The sequence below is a fragment of the Streptopelia decaocto genome (assembly GCF_964273445.1).
Source record: "Streptopelia decaocto genome assembly, chromosome: 2".
Lineage (NCBI taxonomy): Eukaryota > Metazoa > Chordata > Aves > Columbiformes > Columbidae > Streptopelia > Streptopelia decaocto.
Window position 1 is genome coordinate 156560949 of NC_138655.1, and position 23959 is coordinate 156584907.

Consider the following 23959-nt stretch of genomic DNA (forward strand, 5'->3'; position numbering starts at 1 on the left):
TTAATAAAAAAATGATACTTTATTTTTAATGCAGCTACTGTCATGAGTCATCAAAATAGACTTTGTAATAGTTACTTTGTTTTAAATACGAAGCGACGAATGACAGCTAAGAATTTAAGCTACATGAGATGTCCTAAAATTGTGAATTAAAAGAACTAAATTTAAATATTACAAATGACAATTTTCAGAAGATAAAAGGGAATAAAAATATTTTCCAGAAAAAGTAAAATCATTTGGCCAGTAAAACCATACTAGAACATAAATCAATGAGACACTGCCAATGGAATACTTGAAGAGGACTCCTTGCTGTCATTGTCATTTAAAGGATCCACAAAGCTAGAATCTCACAATTTAAATTACGTCGCTCTAATAATTTCTCTTACTTAAAACCAGTTCAATAATCCAGGAGAACCCAAGGAACCGCTGAGAAATTGCACTTGCAGACATTGTCCTGCAGTGGGGCCGCTGGAGCGGAGCAGGGACAGTGACCCCCTGGACCTCCTCGTTCCTCCTGGAGGGTCCTGGAGTGGCTGGGGCGGCAGAGCCCTCCGGAACGGCTGGGAACGGCGGCTGAAGGGGAACGGGGTCTCGGTTTAGCACCTTCTCAGCCGCGCCCGCGCTGCCTCAGCTCTCGAAGTGCCACTGCTGCGGAAGGGACCCGTCGCAGATGGCCATGGTCACGTACCCTTTGTGGCTCAGGGGATCTGCCACCTTCATGCACTGTCCCACCGAGACCTGGTACAGGCGGTTGTTTTTCTGGAGAAGACAAAGACAGGCGGGGTTTATTTATCACAACTTCTGCTCTCCTCCACGGTGCAGTGAAGGTGAAAGCCATGTGTAAGGGCCTCTCAGCACCTCCCCGAAACCCAGAGCAGAGCACAGCAAACCCATAACCACCTTCAGACCTCGGGACAAGGGCTCTGGTGTCCTCGCAGAGACTCAGTTCAGACTCTGCTTATACCGTTGTCTCTCAACGAGGTACAGGGATGATCAGAACCGCCCCCCAGCACTGCAAGAGGGAGCCCAGGAGGTACCAGCAGCACAACCCTGCTCTGTATCTGGCCCGGCCTCGGCGATGCTGCCACCCACAGCTGCCACATGGTGTGACAGGGCTGTCCCGCACGGCCAGACCCAGGCGGGTGTGAGAAGAGATCCAGGAACACAGGAGGCACAAACACACAAGTCTCACACAGAATCACAGAACGTCAGGGATTGGAAGGGACCTGGAAAGCTCATCCAGTGCAATCCCCCCATGGAGCAGGAACACCCAGATGAGGTTACACAGGAAGGTGTCCAGGCGGGTTGGAATGTCTGCAGAGAAGGAGACTCCACAACCTCCCTGGGCAGCCTGGGCCAGGCTCTGCCACCCTCACTGAGAACAAGGTTCTTCATAATTTAAGTGGAAGCTTTTGTGTTCCTGTTTGTACCCATTACCCCTTGTCCTATCATTGGTTGTCACCGAGAAGTGCCTGGCTCCATCCTCCTGACACTCACCTCCTCCAGAACATCCCCCCACTCAGGTCTCGTGCTGTAACCCAGCGCACAGTCGGCCTTTCCCTGTACCAGCGACTCACACGTACTTTCCCTCACTCCTGCAAGTCTCTGCTTATCGAAAGAGTCCCAGCCCGCTCACACATTCCTCATGTGAAAGGTGCTCCACACCTTCGATTTGCCCTCCCACCCACCTCTGAACCTTCTCTAGCCCTAGTTTAGCCTCTGTGAGAGGAAGTGACCAGTACATGGAAACCACAAGGGTGTGATGACATTTTTTGCTTTGGTTCCTAATCCTTTCCTAATTAATTCCAATATTTGATTCACTTTCTTTTGTTGTTGATCAATAATAAGCACCAGTGTGACACTTACAGACCCAGCTCCCGCCCGGTGCCCAGGGCCAGCTCCAACCCGCGTTCCACACACGAGGCCCAGGTTCTCCATCACCACAACAGGCACCACCTCACACTTGTGCATGTCAAATTTCAAGGGTCACAGGATCACAGAATGTCAGGGGTTGGAAGGGACCTCAAAAGCTCATCCAGCCCAATCCCCCCATGGAGCAGGAACACCCAGATGAGGTTACACAGGAAGGTGTCCAGGCGGGTTGGAATGTCTGCAGAGAAGGAGACTCCACAACCTCCCTGGGCAGCCTGGGCCAGGCTCTGCCACCCTCACCGTGAAAAAGTTTCTTCTCACATTTAAGTGGAACCTTTTGTGTTCCAGTTTGTACCCATTGCCCATTGTCCTATCATTGGTTGTCACTGAGAAGAGCCTGGCTCCATCCTCCTGACACCCTTTACATATTTATAAACATTACTGAGATCACCCCTCAGTCTCCTCCAAGCTCCAGAACCCCAGCTCCCTCAGCCTTTTCTCACACGGGAGATGCTCCACTCCCTTCAGCATCTTTGTGGCTTGTGGTCCTTCTCTCAGTCTTGTGAAATCCTTGTCTCCTAACTCAAACTGAACAACTTCAATAATCTCTTACCAGCAGCAAAGCAAAATTTCTCAGCTCCCTGCTCCCACTGCCATTGGCAGCCGTGGCTGTGGCACCGCTGGCACAGGAGGTGGCAGAGCTGTGAGACATCTCCACGAGTGTCAGACACACACAGCCCTGGGCTCAAGCAGCATCTGCCTCTGCATCTCCAAACCACCCCGGACTGCAACAACCTCCGTGTCACTGCGCTCAGGAACTCGTGCTGCCAACAAGCAGCAGGGTATGAACCCCAGACTCCATGCAGAGCGGCCTGAAGTGCAGCAGGCAGAGCTGGCAGTGCCCTCCTCTTCCTTGCGGTGTCTGCACTACAGACTCGCTGACATGTGTGGGGAATGCGAGGGGGCAGCCTCTGAGTTCATACACAGGAGCCAAATTTCACAGAATCACGGAATCATTTTGGTTGGAAAAAAACTTTAAGATCATTGAGTCCAACAGTTAATCTAACACTGCTAAGTCCACCACTAAATCACATCCCTAAGAACCTCATCTGCACATCTTTTAAACCCCTCCAGGGATGGTGACTCCACCACTGCCCTGGGCAGCCTGTTCCAGTGCCCAACAATCCTCTCTGGGAAGAAATTTTTCCTAATATGCAATCTAAACCTCCCCTGGTGCAACTTGAGGCCATTTCCTCTCATCCTGTCACTTGTTCCTTGGAAGAAGAGACCAACCCCCTCCATGCCCCAAGCTCCTTTCAGGCAGTTCAGAGATCAGAAGGTCTCCCCTCAGCTCCTGTTCTCCAGCTGAACCCCCCAGGTCCCTCAGCCGCTCCCATCACACTTGTGCTCCAGCCCCTCACCAGCTCTGTTCCCTTCTCTCAACTTGCTCCAGCACCTCAAGGGCTTTCTTGTCATGAGGGACTCAAAAGCAAACAAGGATTTGAGGTTTGGCCTCACCAGTGCCCAGGACAGGGGGACGGTCACTGCCCTGGTCCTGCTGGCCACACTATTCCTGATACAAGCCAGAATGCTGGTGGCCTTTTTGGCCACCTGGGTACACTTTCTCAGTTTTGTGAAATCAGCCACTTCAGGCTCTAAATGATTAAACGAACAAGATGCCACTATAAGGCAGAAGCAACTGCACAAAACCTCCTCTCTCAATCCTCAGCTCTGTGCTTCTTCAAGCACTAAACAGAAATTACTCCATGGACTGCTCCCGCCTGCCGGCCCCACAAACACAACACAACAAAGAGCTGTGGGGGGGATTTTGTTCTCTCTGGCACGTCCCTGTGAGCCACAGTGCTGGAGGTGGCTGTAACAAGCAAAAAAAGGGCTAAATGGAGCTGCAGAAACCTGCCTGTGTGGCAAAGGAAAACACCTGCATGTCCCAGAGCTCGGGGAAAGTCTCCTTGAGGCTGAAATGCAGCCACCAAAGCTGTGTGACATTTGTACAGGCTGCTCGGACTGTGGGCTAGGCCTAGTTCAGCACAACCAGCTTGGGACATTGGGGATTTGGTCATGATTACACTCAAGCCCGATATCCAGTTAGTGCTATTATCACTTAACGAGACATTGATTACAAGCAACATGCTCTATGTCAAGCACTCCACTTACCCCAAAGGTCCACTGCTGCGAGCCGCCGGACCCGTGGCATTTCATGAGACGAGGTGGATCAGATGAGCGAGTTTCCGAAACGTCCAAGCAAAGGAGATTATTTAAAATCAGCTCGTGATCTTCATTGTAAATCCAGACCTGAAAGAGGAGATAGAAACACCTTCATTCCAATGCTTTGGGGCAGGTACCTTATGTCTTTTGTGCAGCTACAGAAGAGCTGTAGTATCTGGATGTCAGAGCTCCATCGTGCAACACTTTCTGCTGCTTTGCTGCCTTTTTGGCAGCACCTGTAACTCCACTGCAGTGCTCTGTCACCTGCCCAACATCACGCAGCCTTGGTCCATGCAGAGCCACTACAAGGACCACTTGTGACCCTGCTCTGCACTAGCATTTTCAAAACTAAGCAGCCCCCATGTGTTCCTCCTGTCCAGGAGTGTAGACAGGACAAGGTGACAGGTGGACCTCTGAGCAGGTGACCAGCTGCTCCCCAAGCACAGTCGTTAAACCAGGCAGTAAATCCCCTTACCCGTGGATGATTCTACAGGGCTGGAGCAGCGGCTGGTGGATTGCGCCAGCATCATGCAAAGAGCTCTCATGGGGTCAGAGAACACTGGGTGACAGCAGATGGCCCAAGAGCTGTTGGGCAGCAGCTGGGCAGGCACACGAGGCCAAAAGGGATCTCCAGTCTGTTTTGAAACTGCTGCATTTGTCCATAACCACATGAGAAATTTATTTAACATTGTACCCTGGGGTCAGCTTGTAGATAATGAATGATGAGAAACCAACATCAGCTGTGCAAATTCTGGTGCCAAGCAGCCTACATCGGTCCCCACACTGCTCCCAGGGCCCTGCTCCTTGCAGCTGGTGGCCTGGTGCTCAGAGATCTTCACTCAATTAGAAGATGAGCACTGACATGCAGAAGCTATCAAAACTTCCCATACTCCTCTCCAGGGAGCAAGAGAAATCACTGCTTCACCGTTCCCATTCTAAAACTACATTTTCCGCAACTGACAGGGTTTTGTCCTTCTCTGCTCCCCAGCCAAACTGGTTTTGCTGGCTGTGCCATGCTCGGAGGGACACCAGCCCTCGCACGTCCCACCCACTTCATTTTGGCTGAGCCAACATGAAAACGTGTTGATCTGGACCTCAAGAACCCCCACAATATCCTGCAGCTCACAGGGTGGTGGGAACTGAATTCAGCCGCTCCCTGAGGCCCATCTGTCTGAAGCGAGAATGCTTTGGTCCCACAGCCGCAGCTTCAACTGCATTTGAGTTCTCGAATTTATGTGAACTTCCAGGTCAGAGAAACAGAATCACAGAATGTCAGGGATTGGAAGGGACCTCGAAAGATCACCCAGTGCAATCCCCCCGCCGGAGCAGGAACACCCAGATGAGGTTACACAGGAAGGTGTCCAGGCGGGTTGGAATGTCTGCAGAGAAGGAGACTCCACACCCTCCCTGGGCAGCCTGGGCCAGGCTCTGGCACCCTCACTGAGAAGAAGTTTCTTCTCAAATTTAAGTGGAACCTCCTGTGTTCCAGTTTGTACCCATTACCCCTTGTCCTATCATTGGTTGTCACCGAGAAGAGCCTGGCTCCATCCTCCTGACACTCACCCTTTATATATTTATAAACATTAATAAGGTCACCCCTCAGTCTCCTCTTGTCCAGCTCCAGAGCCCCAGCTCCCTCAGCCTTTCCTCACACAGGAGATGCTCCACTCCCTTCAGCATCTTTGTTGCCGTGTGCTGGACTCTCTCCAGCAGTTCCCTGTCCTGCTGGAACTGAGGGGCCACAACTGGACACAATATTCCAGGTGTGGTCTCCCCAGGGCAGAGTAGAGGGGCAGGAGAACCTCTCTGACCTACTGACCACCCCCCTTCTAATCCACCCCAGGTACCATTGGCCTTCCTGGCCACAAGGGCCCAGTGCTGGCTCATGGTCACCCTGCTGTCCCCAGGAACCCCAGGTCCCTTTCTCCTACACTGCTCTCCAACAGGTCATTCCCCAGCTTATACTGGAACCTGGGGTTGTTCCTGCCGAGATGCAAGAATCTACACTTGCCCTTGTTATATTTAATTTCATCCAGCCTGTCCAGGTCTCCCTTGATAACCTCTGTGATCACACTGAAAACCACCACCACCTCTAAGAAGAAGTAAGAACTTGCTCAAGCTGTCAGTTTATCCCCTCCCACAAGCAGGTATTTTTGTTGTTGGCATAAAACAGTGTTAAGCACCTTCAGCTGCTGCAGTTCCTGCCCAGCCCCTGTGGGCTCTCACTGCCCAACTCTTGCTCTGGAGCACAGCAACCTGATGTGGGTGACGATGTCCCTGCTCATGGCAGGGGGTGGACTGGATGAGCTTTGGAGGTCCCTTCCAACCCAAACTGTTCTGTGATCCTGTGTCTGAGGTTGGTCAGGGAGCTGGACCATCGGTCTGGCTGCGCTGCAGGAGCTGCTGGTCCTGCCATCCTCCCTCAGTGTCCTGGGCCAACATCAGTTTGGCAGAGGACCTGGAGCTCTAATGAACAATGGGAGACTTTGATCCATGGCCCAGAAAGCAAAGAAATGGATGAACTTGGGTATGTGCACCTCAAAATAACCTACGTTAGAAAGGGGGAGGGAAAAGGAGGAGAAAGTATGTCACAATTCTAATCTAATTCTGATTTATTTTTTCCTGATGAAACTAAAACCAGCCTTCTGGAAGGAGCTGTGACCCAGACACTGTCTCATGTGGACAGCACGACTGCAAAGCACACAGCTCATTCCTTATCACAGTGACCACTATAACACAGTGAAGGACTCACTGGAGGAAGCGCAGGTATTACATTAAAATTTGCCCACACCTCAGGCATTCTGTGCCTTTTCACACACTTTTTCTGTTTAAACCGTGTAACGAGAAAGCAAGCACGGCAAGATTGAAGAGGAGGAGAGAACGGAGAAATAGCAGGACTTGCCAGAAGAGTGTTATTGTTAAAAGAAGAATAATGATCGAGCCAAATCCAAACAACAGATGAAACTGGTAAGAACTGAGAGAGCAGACTGCAGTGACACAGGGAGCAGCTCTTTAATCAGAAGCAGAGTAACAGCAAAGAACACACAACAGCGGTTAAATCCAGTGTGATACTTCTCCAGAAAGATTTATACCAGACAGCCAAAATTAATTTCAAACTAATTATGTGTTTGGTGTAGCAAACAAAGGAAAAAAAAATATATATGTGAATTTGGGGCACATTATGGTTCCAAATTCGGATTAGAGTATCAGTATGAACTTGCAGATTATTACCAGATTGAAGCATGGGGAAAGCAAAGCCACCCCATGGGTTGGGATTTTTGTTATATAAGTTCAAGCCTTTGCACACTCCAACACTTATTAACTGCTGAGCTGCTGAAGAAGGGGAGGATGATGTTTAGCTCTGGTTGCTACAGGCATCAGGAGCAACAGCCCAGTATGGGAAGGAAACCTCTCCTGGCAGGAGCACCGCTGGGATCTGATTACAAGGAGAATAAACCGCTCTCATTTTCAATTTGTCCATGACTGGCTTGTGTCCAGGCTCATGCGCAATATCAAAAGTCTATAACCAATAAGGTGCCTGTCTAGGATATAACACACAGTTCTGAGTGCGGTCTTGTTTTATCCTATGTATTTTCTACAAAAAAACACATAATTTAAAACATTTATTTAAAGAAAAAAAAAAAAAGAGGTAAGAGATGAGGTGTATCACTGTCAGATTTCAGTTTAAAAAAATGGCATCATGCCCAGTTCCCAGCACAGAGGGGAGCAGCACCTTTAAGTGGTGCCCCCAGAGACATAGGTTAATGACTGATCTGCCCCACAGGTCTAAGGAAAATCACTATTTTCACTGGAGTCGGAGAAAAACACCAGGATGCAATTAGAATATAATGACTTGTTTCTGTTTTCAAATAAAACTTAAATGGCAGATGTTGGGGAAATCCTCTCTCTGTAGCGAAATCGATCAAGTTTTGGGTTAAATAAAAGATTGAATTTGCTGAATGCTGTTGGATTGGCCTCTTCCTAGCAGCCCTTTTTTCCCTGCCTCTTAACATACGGGACAGCATAACAGGAAAGGTGCAAGGACCCCTTGGAGTGCAGCGACTCATCCAGCTGCCAACCAACCCTTCTGAGGTCCTAGAAGTCCCTGGAGCACCCAGAGACCTTCCCTAAGGCGGAGCATCTCTGGTTTGGTGCTGCTCAGGTGCCTGCCCAAGTCTCCCACCCATCTAAGTCATAGAATCATTTTGGTTGGGAGAGACCCTTACGATCATCATGTCCAACCACAGCCTAATTCTAGCACTAAACCATGGCCCTAAGAACCTCATCTATGTGTCTTTTAAACCCCTCCAGGGATGGTGACTCCACCAGTTCCCTGTTTTGGTGCTTCACAACCCCTTCCAGGAAGAAATTTTTCCCTAATATCCAATCGGACCCTTCCCTGGCACAATTTGACGCCATTTCCTCCCATCCTGTCACTTGTTACTTGGGAGAAGAGACCAACCCCCTCCATGCTCCAACCTCCTTTCAGGCAGTTGCAGAGAGTGAGGTCTCTCCTTCCACCATCTCAAGGTCTTTCTTGTCAGCAGGAGATTAAAACTGGACTCGGGATTTGAGGTTTGGCCCCACCAGTGCTGAGTACAAGGTGACAGTCACTGCCCTGGTCCTGCTGGCCACCCATGCTGACTGGGCCCGATAACTTGTTTGTCTTGTACGTGCTGTGTGATGGCACTCAGGATGATCTGCTCCACGACTTTTCTTGGCACTGAGGTCAGACTGACAGGCCTGTAATTGCTTCCTTCCAACCCTTCTTTGAGATGGGCATCGCATTTGCCAGCTTCCAATCAGCTGGGAAGTCCCTGGTTAGCCAGGACCGCTGATAAATCCATCGATGTCCTCTCCTCTGGCGGCAGAGACACAGGCACGCAGCAGCTGGTTCAGCTTTCCCAGAGTGGAAATGGGACCCCCAGATCTGGGGTAAGCGTTTTCTGAGCATACTTCTGGTCACTGACGGACAGACACACAGCACAGGCTAGGGTAGGTCTCGTGGACAAAATTAATGGAAGGAGATCCAAAGTATAAGCCTCTTTTTACAGAGGTGCAGCTTAGGAAGAACTAGATTTTCAATTTAGTCCCCTCAAAAGGTAGTTTGGACTATTTACAGATTTAAGATTGAGGTTTCCTAGGCTTCTAGCAACTTTAGGGCTTTACCTCACCCCCATATAACACAAGCAAATCACCCAGCCAACTGCTAAGATTAATCTCATTTACACACAGGCAGGTGGTTAGAAACAGCTTTTCCTCATATACAGCTTAATTAACAGTTTCAGTGACAACTCCAGTTTAACTCCTTGCCAGGACAGCAGCAGAATGACTGGATAGTGGAGCTTTTTTGCTCTCTCATTTTACTAATAGTTGGATTTCCTAACTGCTTTCAGGCTTCCACTGTTGGCAAAGCTGGTGTGCTCTTCACTGCCTCCATAAACCCCTATATCCCAGTGACCGCCCATCTGGGATTGCTTTTTACCGTAATAAAGAGATATAGTGCTGTATTACTGAACTTTTTTTGGTGAAAGATGAAGTTGTTCCTACAGTGAGATTAATTAATGTAAATGAAATACTTCGGAAGAAATTCAAGTGAGGAAAGGGCTCAAATAGTCCCTCATCACCTAGGAGGATGGCCTACGCAACCATTTCATTTTGAAAAATGGAGTATCTCTAGAAGATTGAAATCGCTTTCAACACAGATGACCGTATTAAACCAAAACCTGTCTTCACGCTAAGGAAAAACAATAAAACAAATGATCTATGGTAGGTAGAAAAGGGAATAAATACTTCGAAATGGTATGAAATAAAGCAGGAAGCAGCCGCCTACCCCTTGGCTGTTGGCGCACAGCCGAGTGCAAGAGGCAGCACTGGCCAGCTGGCACAGCTCTGTGGATACACACAGTTATTCATTCTGCAAATGGCATTAGCGCTAGAGGAATGCATTGAAAGTTTTCAGTAAATACAAGACAGTAACTACTACCGAAACAGCCCTTTTTGTGAAAGAAAATCCCTGCCGTGAACCGTGCTGACATGAGCAGCATCCCGGTGCTTTCATCAGTTACAATCTATTGCTTAGATTGGTGCTATTGTGTTATTCTGTCAGACAGTTTTTAAAAGACAAAAATTCAGCTAAAGAGCACAAAAAAGCTGCCTCAGCACTGAGGAAGAGATGTGCCTGGCAATTGGCATCATCACAGCTGTTCGCATAGACTTAGCTCCCGTTATTACGGATACCGACGACATGGATACCAATGGAAATAATTAGGAACAGCAAAGTTCGGTGATCTATAATAATTATTTTAAGCTATTACTACCCTGAAAACCCAATGTCCTCCTGAAGGTCGCTCAAAAGCAGACACATGCTTTCTGTTTCACAGCTCAGTGTGTTGCTGATGTTTCATGACGATCGTCAGAGGGAACGAAGAATTGTTTAGGGAGAAGGATCTTAGAGTAGAACTGCACAAGTGAGCGCATCCCTCTAGATTGATTCTGGAACAGTTTGCAAAGTATGTATTCTTATAAATATAAAAGTGCTACAAGGGCATTAACAGAGCTTTTCTGAAATCACCTGTCCAAATCAGCAATCTTTTGAAGTCCCAGGTTACAGATGCACATGCTCAGACACCTTAGCACCATCCCCAGCTGGACTGGCAACACTCACATTTTTAAAGCTTAATATATTGCTAAGTAAGAGAAAGGTTAAAATATTGGAATGAAGTAAATACACTGAGGAGAGGTTACAACAACACAGAAAGTAAAGCTGAAGAGTCAACCTAGTGTTTTCGAAAACAAACAGTGGAGAAAAATCCACATAATTCCGTGGACTTTAAGAGGAGATTTTTTAGCAAAGAAACTGGGCTTTAAGGATTTAGGTCAGGAAGAAGGCAAGCACACAGAAGCTACATGACAAACCCAATCTTCTTTTAGCTGTTAGATCACAAGCACTCCCACGAGTTAGTCCTATCTTGGCCATTGGGCTTCACTCCAAAACCTTTCTTTTTAATGTTCTTTCATGCTTCTCTTCCAACTTTGTCAGTAACTGCTCCTTGTCCTCCTCCTTTAGGGCAGTGTCTAGCCCAAAGCCCGCTTCAGCATCCTCATCCCCAAATCGCCACCTGATTAACCCTGAGATGATGGTTTTGGCTAGAATCCACACCACAGTTTTTTCCTTCCACTTTTCAGACATCTCCAGCCTTTCATGATGATCTTTCCCATGTGCTTAAATATTTTCTACCCTACTTCAACGCTGCAGTTTTTGTGGTGTGCGCTACCTCGTGCATTCTCGGGTTTGTTTCCAGAAATCAGACACACAGCTGAACTGCGGGAGAGCATTCACTTCGGCAATCTTGGGGGTTCCTTCACATGACCGCTCTCCAACTACAATAGTTCTCATTCCGTGTTAGTTTTCTGTTTGCAAAATTCACAATCCAGTTCTCTTGCTTCTTCTGTTACTTCAGACCTCTCTGCACTGACCTTCATTCTATAACGTCCTGTCACCTCTTCTACTTACGCTATTTTTAACCGCAAAATTTTCATCATTTATTTCTAAGTCTGTATTGAATCCCCAGTATTCTCCCAGACTGCGTATTTCTGTTACAGTTAATGAAACATCCCAGTTTTCATTATAACTTAAATATTTTAAATATTTTCTAGATGCATCACCTTTGTAAGAACCATTTCCCTTATTGTTTTTCTTTCTATAGCAAAAAGATGAATGGAATGTCAGTCATGTCAAGTCCTAAAAATCAGAATAATTGAGTGCTTGAGTAATTTTTATTTAATGACGATCACCTAAGTCAATTTCAAATAAAAGTATTATCCACAATGGTGATACAACTGCAAGTTACACAGCATCTGTTATTTCTTTTAAATCAAGCACTTCAGTGAGAATTTGAAATTTCTTAGCAGCCCTGAAGGGTAGAGAAAACAAAGCAAGCATAAACTAAAGACACAAACTTGCTTGTAAGGCCAATCTGACTTCAGTGAGTCCGGTTTCCCCACGCACCCACTTGTCAAGGTCGGGTCTCGCATGCACCAACTGTCTATATTACACAGAAAGCCATTTTCCAGTGAAAAGATTACACAGAAGATCATTTTCCAACCAAAAGAACTGCAATCAATGATTAGTTTTCTCTTCAGATGTGATCTAGTTTTTAGACTTGGGTCCCATGGGCTCCTAAATCACGTAGCTCTTATCTAGCTGAAAGTCTTTATGGCATTAAGTGAAGATCTCTCTACCCTGGAGATTGTTTATCCAAGTCCTGAACTGCTGTTGCCTGAAAGAACAGAAGTGGAATAGCAAAGGCTCCATGTAGTAACATGAAAATCCTCGTTCGATTTTCACATCCATCCCAAATTAATCCTCACCTGTAGCCAAAGAATTTTCTAAATTCCTTATAATTCCTTCTGTTTAAAGATACCAACAAATCACTCATTCACCCCAACCTACAGCCAGTCCTGCAGCAGAGGAGCAGTTGTAGAGCAGGCAAAGAACAGCAGGCCAGGAAAAGGCTGCCCAGTGTGAGGAACTGACTGAAAGCACTTCTACGAATTCTGAAGTGTCAATCAGTGGATTATGAAGCCGCCAGGAGCCTTTTACAGATAATCCTCAGTCATACACCGAGATTCATGCCGTAAAGACAGATTATACTGTCCAACACTCAGCGTTAGCAGGTACAGAGCAGTAAGCTCCACAGTTTCCTCAGCCAGCCTTGCCGTTTCAATGATAAATCAGCCCGCTTGCTGATGAGATGTTATCCTAGGGCACTTCACCAGCAGGAAAATATATTAGCAATTTGTAAGAAGTGAATCGCTATTCAGTACAATTAGGAATATCATACCTGGTTTTGATCGTTGTAGTCGCATTCCCGAACCACTACCAGGCCTCCTTTCTGACTGGGGTGCCCCTGGGCAACCAGGCATTTGTTGGTTTGAAGGTGATACAACTGTGAGAGGAAAACAGTTTGATGGACAGAGCGAACAACAAACATCATACACCAAAGGCAACATATGGTAATGCTTGCAAGGCCTAGGACTTGGTGTGCTCACAGAGAAAAGCAAACAATCCACAATACATAAAAAAAAGTCCTTCCCTTTTCAAATACCATTTTGTTTTTCAGATAATTTGGAGGAAAACCAGCATTACATAGTTCCATTTTGCTTTCTAATACATCAAGATTTCCCTCTTTGTGGTACAAGTGCAGGACACACAACATGGCTCAGCACATACTGGCCATACTCCAAGTTTCCTTCCGCTCTTCACTCTCCTTGAAAGTCTCAGGTCTCATGTAATCACTACCTCAGGAATATCAACTATACCATAGAAACTACATTTTACTACAGTTTAGTTTAAACATAAGTGTCATCCCACAGCCTCTCTTCATGAAGCTGGACTGCCTCTTTGAAAAACGAGAAGGAATTACACAAGTACAAGCAATTTCAGGGAGTTATGTTGTTTGCAGATTGATTTTCAAGAGTGTTCAGGTAACCAAAAAGCCATAGTTATCTGATAAGATATTTTAATGACAGATCAGGGAAAAAGGGAAAAATTTTACAGATGCCCAAATGCCCACTCCAGTTCAAATGCAGCGCCTAGTCTGATTTGGAGTAATGTTGTATCAGGGGACTAGATTCAGGTCAGGAGCCTGTCCTGGGGTACTGAACTGTAAACACATACCACCAAAGTGAACGAGGAGGTTCCCAGCAAGTCAGCAATCTCTCCTGGTTTGACCCTAAAAGCCACCCAAGCGATTTTGTGCAGAGCCTGAGGATTAGGTTGTCCTGTTCCAGCAGTGAATAATCATTAAGACATTGATGTTTGTAACCCCATAGAGTTACTCAGCAAGACACACCACCTCTATTCTGGCTTTTAAGTTATACCCATGCCCTAAACTAACTGGTGGTCAGCAGAAGACTCCTTTTCAGCCTGATTATTTTTCTTGCCCCATTGTGGTGGGGATCAGGCAATTCCAGCAGCAACCACTGCCTGCACATCACAAACTGCACCGCACGCAGCCAACGGTGCAAAGGAGAAAGGCCATTATTAATATTTGAGCAACGGTCACAATTCTGCCACTTCTACAGCAGAGCTGCTCTCTACTGAGCGCATTTGACAGTGACTGGGTGCGAGCATGTGTGGGAGGTGACAGGGCATCCACATTAAAAGTAATTATTTCCAATCTGGAGGTAAATGTAGAGAAAAAAGAATTTGCTGCCCTGAATTCGAGGCCAGGCGGATTCATTAGCTAGCTGCGTTTTACTATGAAGACATATATAGCTGTCTCTGCGTTTGTATTGATTCTACAGGGTTTTAGAAACAACAAGACACTTCTAGTAATAAAAGGAAAGAACTGTTCCATCACATCACAGCAAAAATTAGAGAGCGCAAATATCAAATAATATTCTTTGCTAACCGCCATTTCTGGCAATGGCTGTCCCAGGGCATATCGGCAGCCACAAGTGCACCACCACATTTACATAAAACCTTCTAAGTAACGTTTCCTCACACCCCAGAGACTTCTAGGAGAGATCTCATTTTCATCATCCCTCACTCAACAGAAGCTTTCAAACCGTACAGCTCCGTGAGTTTTATAGGACTTTTGCCCTTGTTTTTATTGGCCACGATGCTCAGCATTTGATAACACTGTCAAGAACTGTCACAGTTTGTGATCATTACAGTTCCCCCCAGCTGTCAAACCAGTACTTATCTCTGGCCCAATTAGTTTTTCAGAATAAGCTGGGATTTGGAGTGGTTCATCCCAAATCCTAAAGAGTCTGGCACGCAGTGGTAACATTGGCTGATCACTCTGTTCCTCATAGGCATCTGGAAATAGTTTATATAATGACCAGAGCCAAAGCGGACTCTCTCACACAATGCTTGGTATAATTCTTGAACCCCAGAGAACCAAGCCAAGGAATTTTCTGCATTTTTCTGTGTCTTGTCTCCCCCTTCTTAAAGGTTGCACTGAGTTTTTCTCCAAATTAAACCATGAGAAATTCTTGCTGGGAAGATTTCCCCTGGAGCGTTGTTGAGGGATTCAGATCCCTCAGTAGCTTCCCCCACATCAGCAATTCCTTAGTTAAACTTCTGTCTGAATGAAAGCAGAAAGCCATTAAATATAATGGGAAAAAAATAAAAGTCTTACTAGGGGAATAACAGCATTTAACAACTAAGGAATTGGCCTATTCTATCTGTTTTATTCAGGGAAACTACATGATAAATAACTTTATAGCTTGGCCAGGATATAATGATAAAAATATTGCACAAATTGTGGATTCCCAGATAGCTGCTTCCAAGCAAAATAATCTAATTATGTCAACGGGTTCTGCATGAACTCGGGTCCTCCAGCCTGGATCTACCTGCAGGACCAGCAACTGCCAACAGCTACTGCAGCCTGTGCTACATCCCTACTTAGTGCTTCCCGTTATTGAGCTAGAAAGGAATCTGGTAACCATAATCCATGCACACATAGTTTATTCAAAGGTCTTCTCTTTCATGGGGTTTGAAGTTCTCCATTATTTTTGGGAAGCATAAAAAACACACATCAGATGAATTTGGCACTGGAGAGAACAGATGCAACTGTGTGCTGGCTTTGCCTGCATACAAACCCATGAACACAGGTGTCCGAGTTAAGGCATGCATTATAAATATAAATAGCAATCATTATTTCCTTCATGAATACACATAAAAATACATCTCTTCACTCCTATTTGAACAAAAAAGGACCAAGCCTCATTTTTTTTCATTATCTAACAGTCAAGACTAGAAAAGCCATCATCAGTCTCAGATGCAAATGTTCATCTCTGCAGAAAATTATCCAGTAAAAGCAATGAGTTTGGAAACTAATTACATTGTACTCTTATCACAAACCAACAGAGCATGAATATTTGAGGCCAAACTTCTCTCTATCCAAATCTATCTTCAGAACCAACTGCCACAAAAGTGCACGCTAAAGACATCAAAACTTTGTAACTCTGAGCTTTGAGGTAACAAACTTCATTGAGGAGTATCTAGCCTGAAAATAATCTGCAATATAGATCAGAGTGGAACTAATTTGCCTTTGCCTAAAGACGAAAATTCTGTTATTTTTCAAGACAGCTTGTTGCAAAACTAAATCTCTATGCTCTACGGAAACAGATTGCTTTTTTTGCATTTGAGCAAATTTTTCAGAAAGAATCTCAAAAGAATTTAAAAAATACAATACTATATTTTTAAGAAAGTTTCTCTTACCCTTCCACGCTGGATTATTTTTGGTCGTTTCTGTGCTCTATTAATAAAAACTGGCTGTGGAGCTTTGGCGTTAGGCCCAGAAATTTGCATCTCAGGATAGATGTTATCTAAATACCACTTAAATGACTTGCAGTTCAATCTTTTTCTCAGTTCCACACGGTCAGTAATATTTCCATAGTTCCTCATCCTTAGCTCGGGTCTCAAAGCAAAATACTGCTCCTGTATTTAAGAGAAACAGGTTGGGGGGAAGGGAAGAAGAATTTTGCGTTATTGATTTCCAACTTTTTCCTGTTTGCAGAACTTCCAAAGTTTCATTCCACTAGTGCTTTCAGCCATTAAGTTCAAAACTGGCCCTAGTAAACTGCAGTGTTTAGATTGCCACAGGAGGTGAGATTTATCCTCCCTAACTCTGAGCTAATCCTTTTCTTGATGAAGACACTTCTCAGGTAATAATCTGCTTATGTTTTTTAGACTCCTGCTTGAGGAGGAAACAAATCAGCCCTACAGTCCATGAGCAATAAATGCGTCCTGGAGTCGTTAGGTCAGAAACAGACGGGTATATCATCATTATCCTCATCTGACCAAAGTTTCTTTAAATTAGTTTGACTGTCCAATTATTTTTTTCCATTGTTGTGGGGTTCAAGTGGTTTTTGTCTTCCATGATTTCCAGCCTTCCAACTTGACAGGTTACCAGGACAAGAAAAAGCCAAATCATATCAGAATAGATATATAAGTAGGACTATCTTGTGACAGTCAGTGGGATCACCCACTTATTCACATGAAGAACCAGAACTGTCATCTGGGCTTTCTGTGAGGCCTGGTTTGTCCATTCATCCGCACCATCTCCAGAAAGGCTCCTGCAATGTTATTTTTTCATGTTGTGATTTATTATTATACTCAGAATTGTACCTAGTTAGGCAAGGATGGATTAAGATTCCAGCTTAATCTTATACGCTGTTCAACTCTAATGCAGAGACAATGGGGACAAACAGGAATTCATGAATGTACAATGTGGCATGAATACTATTACTGAAACTAGAAGAAAAATCCCCTTGTAGAGTCCTTAATTCCAGCCAGATTTACATAGAAAAGGCATTGTATTTGCACATTAACTAGTTTACTAGATATTATTTCGAAAACAGTTTTTAGGGCACTGAGCTATGGTATTTTCTTGGATTAATCTCTAGTAGACATCTGGAATTCACTTACCATAATGTGGTTCTGACAGTTTTCAATTACTTTACCGCTGTCTCTGCTATTCAGATGACAGAGAGCACCATCTCAAGACAAATGACACATCTGTCCTTTTCCAGATCTCTGAGCATTTGGACGGACTTGATGTATCACTGCTGTTCTAATAGCAGCAGTAGGGGAGGCATCAAGTACATCGGACTGTTGGACAACTCTGGGAATGTTTGGAGACAGGCTGGATGTTACTATAAAACATTGGTCTGCTTCAAAAAAAAGGAGCTCTGCTATTCCAATTGCCTTTTCCTAGTTAAAGTTCAAATTTTGGTATCCTGCCTTTCCTGCGTTATTTATTTCCATTGTAGATATGAACTTTTTACATTTTGCTTTTGACAGTTACGAAAAATTTGCTGTTTCCTTCCATCACACCATTTAATTTATATTATTTATATTATATTCATATTAGCATATATTATAATACATTATATTGATATTTGCTCTTTACTGAAAAACTGGTCCTTGAAGCCTTATCTTTGTATTATTCAGCATACAATCACATCAGTAAATTATACTGGCCCTAAATATTTGCATTACACTTATAAAAACAAAAATATTTCCAGGCTTGCCCTCCGTATGTAAATCTGTCATAATAATAGTCTCTGGCAACTATCAGATAATTAGATTGAAACAGCTGGAAAAGTTCAGAACAAGCCTGTGATAAGAGATGGCTACAATCAGCAGTTTAAGTCCTTGTTAGACAAAGCAGCATTAGCTGCAAATTATAACAAAGAATCAATTCCAAGCTTCAGAGACACCCATCATTAATCACAAAACAACTGTGCCCAGACACCAATAAAAGGGAAAGTGATAGATCAAATCTACCGATACATTATGGAGATGGAGAATGGAGGTGAAAATTAACAACCCCTATATAGGTTCCTCAAACTGACTGAATATCAAGATAAAGAATGGGGTTTGAAACATAAACCTCTAAAGAATATAAAGTTAATAAAATATGCCCTGTATAGAAGTTGTAGGGACCACAGGAGCTGGCCACACAGCAAAACCTATGGTCTCACAAGGCAAAAAGACCTCAAGCATCATAGAGATCGGAACTTCACAGAAGCCTGATCTACATTTAAAACCATCAGTACAATGATCTGAAGGAAGGAATACGCTTGTCCTTGAATTCAGAAGTTAATCCTGATTGATCTTCCAGGGCAAGACAAAGAATCAGCCTGCTAATTAAAATAGAAAGCAAACAACCAGCCATCAAAATCCCTGTCTCACCAACGTGGAAACTAGCTGAAGGCACATAGCAGTAGAATGCGGCTGCCTTGTAATACAGATTTGGACACAAAGCAATGCAGAGCTTGCAAGAACTCATTCATCAACATTTACATCATTAAAAAGGCAGAAAACTGAATCTCCTGCAGAAGTAACAGAGAGAAGACTTGAGCATTCAAAAGCCAAACAACAATCCTACAGAAGACAGGAATTCATATCAAAATTAGGAATTCAGACTCCAGAAGGAAGACCCCGTTAGAGATGCTAACTGACCCCGCTTCCTCTGACAAACAAGCCAGTCAATAACCTTATTTTGCGACCTAGAATAGTCTCTTACCTTATATTCATCCATCCACACATGTGCCAGCCTCAGGGAGTTATGAGCCATAGTGTCCTGTCCCCCAGGTGAGCCATAGGGACGTCGCTTACGGAAAATGTGCCCCACCCTGGAGCAGGGGATGATCAGAAGCCGACCGCCACACATCCAGATCTGTCCATGCAACAAATAGGAGATGTTGTAAAATATGATAATCTAATGACCTATTAAAAAACACTGAAATATATGGGCTGGGATTCAACTTGCAGATCAAGATATCTAAATTTATTTGCCTACGTGAGAATGACATGTCTGTACTTCCACAGTAGACATGAAGATCTATCAGTATCAGCAAGGGAGCCTGGAGAGCTTTTCAGCTAAGTATAAGCACCTATTTTACACAGCTGTTTGTTTCTGTTAAGTATATGGGAACTCAGAAATACTGTTCACATTCAAATACTACATTTAGGGGCGTTAATCGATCTCCATTACACTCTACTTCCATTTATTTTTTTAAACTTTTTTAAACTTCACCATCCTGCAAATTATCGTCACTGGCTCTTTGTTAGACTAACGTGTTCTCTGATCTCAGAAAAAGCTTCTCGCCTCAGCAGTTTATAATCTAGTCATTTCTAAAACTACTCCTGGATAAGATAAAGACTCAAGTTCTGTTCAATTGTCCCCCAGGGAGCCAGGCCTTCCAGATCTTATAAAGCTCTCTGAACATACTCCAATTTGTCAAAGCCCTATTTATTGAAACTGTGTATTACACGGTAAAGAGAATAATTTCCTCACATTCCATACGCTTCTACTCAGGTATCTAATAACTATATTTTGTACTAAAAACTTGAAAGATTTTATTTATTAAGTACATACCCTTGTAAAGTCACTCAAATATATGAAATGCCAGTTCTTTTTGTTGAGCTCTAATCTTGATGTCTCTAATGAACCAATTTGACAGATTCCCCTAAAGTTTTGAGGGTTGTGTGGTGGGTTTTTTTGGTTGTGTTTTGTTTGTTTTGGGGGTGTGGGGTTTTGTTTGGGTCTGTCTGTTTGTGAGGAGTTGCTTTGGTTTTTTGTTTGTTTCTTTCACTGGAGTTACAGGGAAGATGAGATAAATATATAGGAAGCCAAATGAAGCATCACTTTCACATCTCCTGATTACAACTTTCTCATTATTTTCCCAACAAAGCTGACTACTCTACATGACTCTTTAGTTATTAAATATCTACATTTCCAGGACGTCAAAAAGGAGGCTGAAGTGTCTCAAAAGCCCCAAACATGTCTAAGGAAATATAATAAGCTTACTTATCATCCATGTTGCTGTAAGCCACGCATCTTTTTAACTGACTTATGAAATGCATTAGACATTCCTGAAATGAGTTCATAAGCAATCTGCATCATTCTTCTTTCCTTTTGCTTCTCTACAGGTACTATGAAATTCTCCACCAAACAAAGAAAAAGCCACAAATATGTAACTACAGAGCTCAAAATTCTCTTAAATCTTCCCATTAAAACTTAACTTGAAGATTATTGCAAAGGCAGCTACTGTGTGCTGAAAGCATCCCTCCTGGGAATAAAAGTGCCCAAATATTTCTGTGTGCAAATAGCTATTCCAGTGCGAAAGAAACTAACTGTACATTGGGAAGAGAAGCAGCCAGACATTGAGGTTCATACTCCAGTACACATAAAAGCTAGATTACCCGAAATGATATTTCCAGATTTTCTCCTCCCCAGATGTCCATGCCACTATCATACTGTCCAAGTTCATTAAAGTACTCACGATCCATGGCAAACAGGCCTCCAGCCATAGTAGGTGACCTAAAAAGGAATATTGAAAGAAGCTCATTTACTTTTAGAGAAAAAAAACCACAACACACCAGTAATTTTAGCTGAATCAGCTAATCCCAAAGCTTAAATTTAGACCTATGTAACACAATTTAAACCCTACAAACACTAGAAATCATCAGATCACGCTTCAAGTCTCTAAACATTTTCAAAAGTAGATCTGTCAGTGGTATTTGGGATCTTTCATTGTTCCAATACCTATGAACCATATTCAGATCTGTCTTTACTAGAAGCTATTTTCCCTACAGTTACAAAGGTGTGCACTTGCACACAATAATGTGTTCTTCCCCCTCTTACAAGGGTGAATTATACAGACCAAGCTCGACTGAACTGCAGAAGAAGTAGAATCCTGAGTATAAATTACTTTCCAACATCAAATTGAATCAAGAAACAAGGTCTAAATTTAAATTACAGAAGCCAGGAGGCTGCTAAAAGAAATCTTACTCTATTTCATGGATAGAATTTAAGTACCAGGAGCAGTGTTGTTTCATCATACATACAATGAGCAGTTTATTAGTAAGTTATTTAGAGTTTGTATATTTGGATAGATTTTCTCTTCAGGGTTTCCTAGTTTTTCACCTTGCCCGTATGTTACTAGAATGGTGCCCTATTTTGTAAAAAATCTCTATATAACCATCATTGTACACTCTCTAGATTGAATTGCTACTGTATCACACATTTGTAATATGTGGATGCCCTAGAAGAGTATAAAAGAGTAAAAACACTACATAAAAATTATTTAATAGTTGGAACATACAATGTGCTTTCTCTCATCCTTGTTAATAAAAATCTACAATGAAACCAAGATTAAGTCTGGATTTCTTTGCTTGTTCTCACACAACTTTCTACTACAGTCTCTGTCACTTTAAAACCTGGGTTGGAAGGTTGCTTTCAATTTTTCCATCCCTGACACCAAAATAATTCATGATGAAGGCCTTTAAAATGTAAAACCTAAGACTTTCCATTTGATAGAAAGCCATTTTCAAAGGTTAAATAGCAATCTAGCTTCTTTTTCACAGCAGGCAGAAACCTCTAAGTAGGAAAAATCACTTTCATACTCAGAAAATGTAATAGTTTTAGATTAGACTACCTTTTAACTATGACGTTCCCTACCTTTTCCACGGGAGATTTTCCTAAAAGTGAATTAAAGGAATGCAACACCAGGGATGAACACAGCAAGAACCAACCTTCAGGCACCCCCAGATTAACTGTGAGAACAGCTCTTCACAGAATAAGGATTGTAAGACTTTCTATGCAGGTTCCTCATTCAGATTTTCCCAGTCTGTCCTTTCCCTCAGCACTTCAGAAACCGTCACAGTGACACCTTCCAAAGTGGCCAAACTGTTAAGTAACTCAAGAAGTTTCCTGGCTTCTCAGACCACATCTTGTGATGTGAGAAGACAAACTGCAGATCTGTCCGGCCACAGCAGAGAACCTTGTGCTAGAGCTGCTTGCGTCAGCCTGAAATGCTCTTCGTTTACAGCCCAAGGAAAGAGAATGAGACATGAGGCTGCTCAATTTCTGATTTGCTTTGTAAATCGTATAGAAGTATCTCAGTTTGTGAAAAAAAAAAATGTTCTTATATATATATACATACATATAATATATTCAGTTATTCCACCTCACAGACCTCAATTCTGTAGAGAGATGGATACCTGCAACTAGAAAAAGCACCATCAACCCCTTGCCATTGCTCCGGCAGCACTGGCCCTTCTCATGAAGGGATTCACACCGGGACAGCTTCTATTCTCATGTCTGAGCCATATGTGTCCGCTACTAAAAACACATGTCTACTGACATTTTTTAACAGTTGCATGTCCACCAAGAACCAGACGTTGCCAGTTCTCTACAGGCAAGACAGCCATCAATAGTTGAAAGACTAAAGAAAGTAACTTTCTAAGCCCTAGTGTGAAGCTTTACCAAGACTTTTGTTTCAGAACTACTCTCAAGCAATTCAGACCACAGAAACAATATCGACAGATTTCTAACAGTTTGAGGCCTTTGCCACACTATGCAAAAAGACAAGCAGTATTTCAAAGATAGTTTTGCATCCATGTGTAGTCATTTAGGAAGCTTTAGGACAAAATAATTGCTTGCTTGAGGAAAAACAGAAGAAATCTAAAGAAAAAAAATGTTGACATAGAAAATTACCATATGCTCTGATGTTCTCACCTATCAGCTATGAAACCACCTTCCTATTAGCACAAAAACATATTTTCCCAATCTAGCAACTCTTTAGCACTGAAATTACAGAGCCTATATTAGTGGGATATGCAGGCTATTACTAGCACAAAGGCAGTTATCAAACCCATCATTAAGCCAAACACATTGACAGACTGGAAACAGACATCAATACGTAGCTCAAAAGTGAAATTATTGGACAGATTTAATACAGAACAGGATAAGCCCCTTAAGACTCTTGTGTAAGTATTCTCTAAAAGTGCGTGTGTTTTCTTGACCTACTAGGATAGATACATCAAATTTGTGATTAAATGTGAGAAATTAAACTGAATTAGGTAATAGTAAGCAAAACTATTTCTAAGTAAAATAAACAAGTCAAGTATTGCCAGGTTAGGCATCTGCTTCTAGAACTACACACCCTGATACACTCTGAAGTGCTTCTGATTGTCCATGCGTTACACAGAGCTTTACACCATGGAGGTGGAACCTTACTTGATCGGAGCAGTGGCTCCCTCGGGTCCTTCCAGTTCTGACAGAGGAACAAGATCCCACTTAAAGTGCAGGCCCCAGTTAAACCCTCCACGCACAACCGGTGAAGAGCTGTAGGTCAGCGTGTCAGCGCTGATGATGTCAATGACGGGGCACACCACAGTCCGGCGATCTTCTCTGATGGGGGTCAGCAGGGGTTGTAACCACATCTCGTTCACCTCGCAGTGACTGTCCAGGAACACCAGCACTTGCCCTGCAGATGCCAAATAACAGAAAACACAAAGATCCGTGGTGACACAGGCAATTATATCGGCAGCATC

General features: G+C 43.6%; 1 protein-coding gene across 2 annotated transcripts in view; it reads right to left on the bottom strand.

Annotated features, from left to right (window-relative positions):
* Positions 1–23959, bottom strand: part of GALNT11 (polypeptide N-acetylgalactosaminyltransferase 11) — a 53863-nt gene continuing 29904 nt past the window's right edge. For both annotated transcript variants that reach the window (XM_082044507.1, XM_082044508.1), the window contains exons 6-12: positions 23643–23892; positions 20825–20942; positions 19143–19295; positions 16331–16549; positions 12942–13046; positions 4045–4182; positions 1–756 (exon numbers count right to left, since the gene is read on the bottom strand). In XM_082044507.1, the coding sequence (XP_081900633.1) occupies positions 625–756; positions 4045–4182; positions 12942–13046; positions 16331–16549; positions 19143–19295; positions 20825–20942; positions 23643–23892 (1115 nt within the window). In that variant the 3' untranslated portion in view covers positions 1–624. The remainder of the gene's footprint in view (positions 757–4044; positions 4183–12941; positions 13047–16330; positions 16550–19142; positions 19296–20824; positions 20943–23642; positions 23893–23959) is intronic.